General features: G+C 44.8%; 1 protein-coding gene across 1 annotated transcript in view; it reads right to left on the bottom strand.

Moving 5' to 3' along the window:
* myripb (myosin VIIA and Rab interacting protein b) overlaps window positions 1-1,551 on the bottom strand; it is a 108,310-nt gene extending 106,759 nt beyond the window's left edge. The window contains exon 1 of the mRNA XM_023416946.2: window positions 1,343-1,551. Coding sequence (XP_023272714.2) covers window positions 1,343-1,452 — 110 coding nt within the window. The 5' untranslated portion in view covers window positions 1,453-1,551. The remainder of the gene's footprint in view (window positions 1-1,342) is intronic.
* Window positions 1,552-1,927: the final 376 nt, after the last annotated feature.

Here is a 1,927-nt window from a genome sequence, read left to right as displayed (position 1 = left end):
CTAATTTTGATGGCCAAACCCCCATGGTGGCCTGTCACAGCCAAACTGTGGGCTGTGACAGGGGCAGGGAGGGTGGGATGGAGGGAGTGAAGGACAGGAGGTGAGGAGGAGGAATGAGCCAGCACTTGTCGCATGTTAAGTAAGAAGCTGTGACACTGGAGCAGAGCCCTGAGGCCTGGCCCAGCTGAACCCTACAGACCTGACAGCCCACAAGCTGAAAACACAAGACAAGCATCTTCCTCTTTACAGCGTCAGAGCTTGTCGTAATAAACCATGAATTCACTGCAGCTCAAACTTGCATAACAGCTTAATTTAGATGCTTCCGTCTTTCAATCAGATGTCACAACAACGGAATTCCGGTCCAAGCTCTTATAAATAAATGGAATATTATGAATTATAAATGGCAACCAGAGCCTATAGTATAAATAAACTTATTACAGACAGGAGTGTTTTGGCTCACTGAAATCTTGACTACAAATCCATGGAGATGTCATTATAATCATTGCTGGATTTGTTGCTAGAATGACTGGCAAGATAATTCTAACTCTAAAATTCAGTGAGTTGGCTCTGTAAACTCCATCAGCTGACTTTTTAATGCTTGCAGATGTTTTGTTATGCCTCAGCGCCAGCGACAGTCAGGGCCTGGGGAATTGTGTTTTCGGTTTGTCCGTCCGTCTGTCCCAATCTCATGAACGCGATATCTCAGTAACGCCTTGAGAGCATTTCTTCAAATTTGGCGCAGGCAAATAATTGACAATCTGATAAGATTTTGGTGGTCCAAGGTCAAGGTCACAGTTACCTCACAAAATTCACTTTTGGCCTCTTGAATGAGATATCTCAAGACCACGTTGAGGGAATTTCATTACATCTGGCACAAACATTCACCTGGACTCGAAAATGAACTGATTAGGATTTGGTGGGCAAAGGTCAAAGGTCCCTGTGACCTAACAAGACATGTTTTTAGTCATGAGTCACAAATTCACTGGCTAATTGCCAGCCTTTTCTGTGTGCTCGCCATTCAGGTGCACACTGCCCTATAACCCCATACACACTGTTTTAGCGTGTGGAGAAATCCAAAGCTTGACAGGTCTTTGCTTTATTAGATCATTTAGCTTTATTAGATCACTTCAAGTAATAAAATATTCATGCAGGAGATTTATTTGAACCCTGAACAACACTGGCAATACATGGTAGGTGCCTCTGACAGCTGAGCCAGCTGCACACCACTATATCTGGTCATTTCTGCTCACAGGCAAATGTCATCATCTCCTCTCAAATCACCATGTGTGTCAAATGTGTGAAAGTATAAGAAAAAAGTGCTGGCAGGGTAATCCCATCTCACCTCAGCCTCTCCTCCTCCTTCTTTCGCAGCTTCATGTCCCGCTGGACCACTTTCAAGACGTGGTCCGCCTCGTCATCCGTCAGGCCCGACAGGTCCAGTTTCCGACCCATTGTTCCCGGCCTCACCACACTGAGCTTCTGCTGCTGGTGGTCCAAGACAGGAGGAGCAGGAGAGGCACGGGCTCTGCTGCTCTGGGGGCCGAGGCTGGGAAAACCCTGGAGAATGAGACACAGATAGAGAAATTTCAGCATGTGGTTTTGTAGAATCAATTCACTCCTTTTGAGCTAAACATTAGTAGGTCTGACACTTCACTCGTCAGTATGTCTGAAAGAGCTCTCATACACCTGACATTCAGTAATCTATGACTTTCATCAACCTCTATTAGCCGAGAAATTACATCAATAGGTCTCTGGAGCAGCTTATAATATAATGAACATTCACATTTTCACGGCAGCAAGCCCATTAGACTTGAGATCCAACATAAAAAGGTACACTGAAAGGCATTATTTCACCATGCAAATAATGCTGCAATGTTTGCTTTTATGACTTGACAAAATATATTGTGGCGCCATGCAGTTGCCTGCC

Source organism: Seriola lalandi, unplaced genomic scaffold, assembly GCF_002814215.2.
Source record: "Seriola lalandi dorsalis isolate HSWRI2012SDOR001 ecotype SW California unplaced genomic scaffold, Sedor1 jcf7180002054570, whole genome shotgun sequence".
NCBI classification, from domain to species: domain Eukaryota; kingdom Metazoa; phylum Chordata; class Actinopteri; order Carangiformes; family Carangidae; genus Seriola; species Seriola lalandi.
The sequence above is the reverse complement of the archived record's forward strand: the minus strand, read 5'-3'. Positions and strand labels throughout refer to the sequence as shown.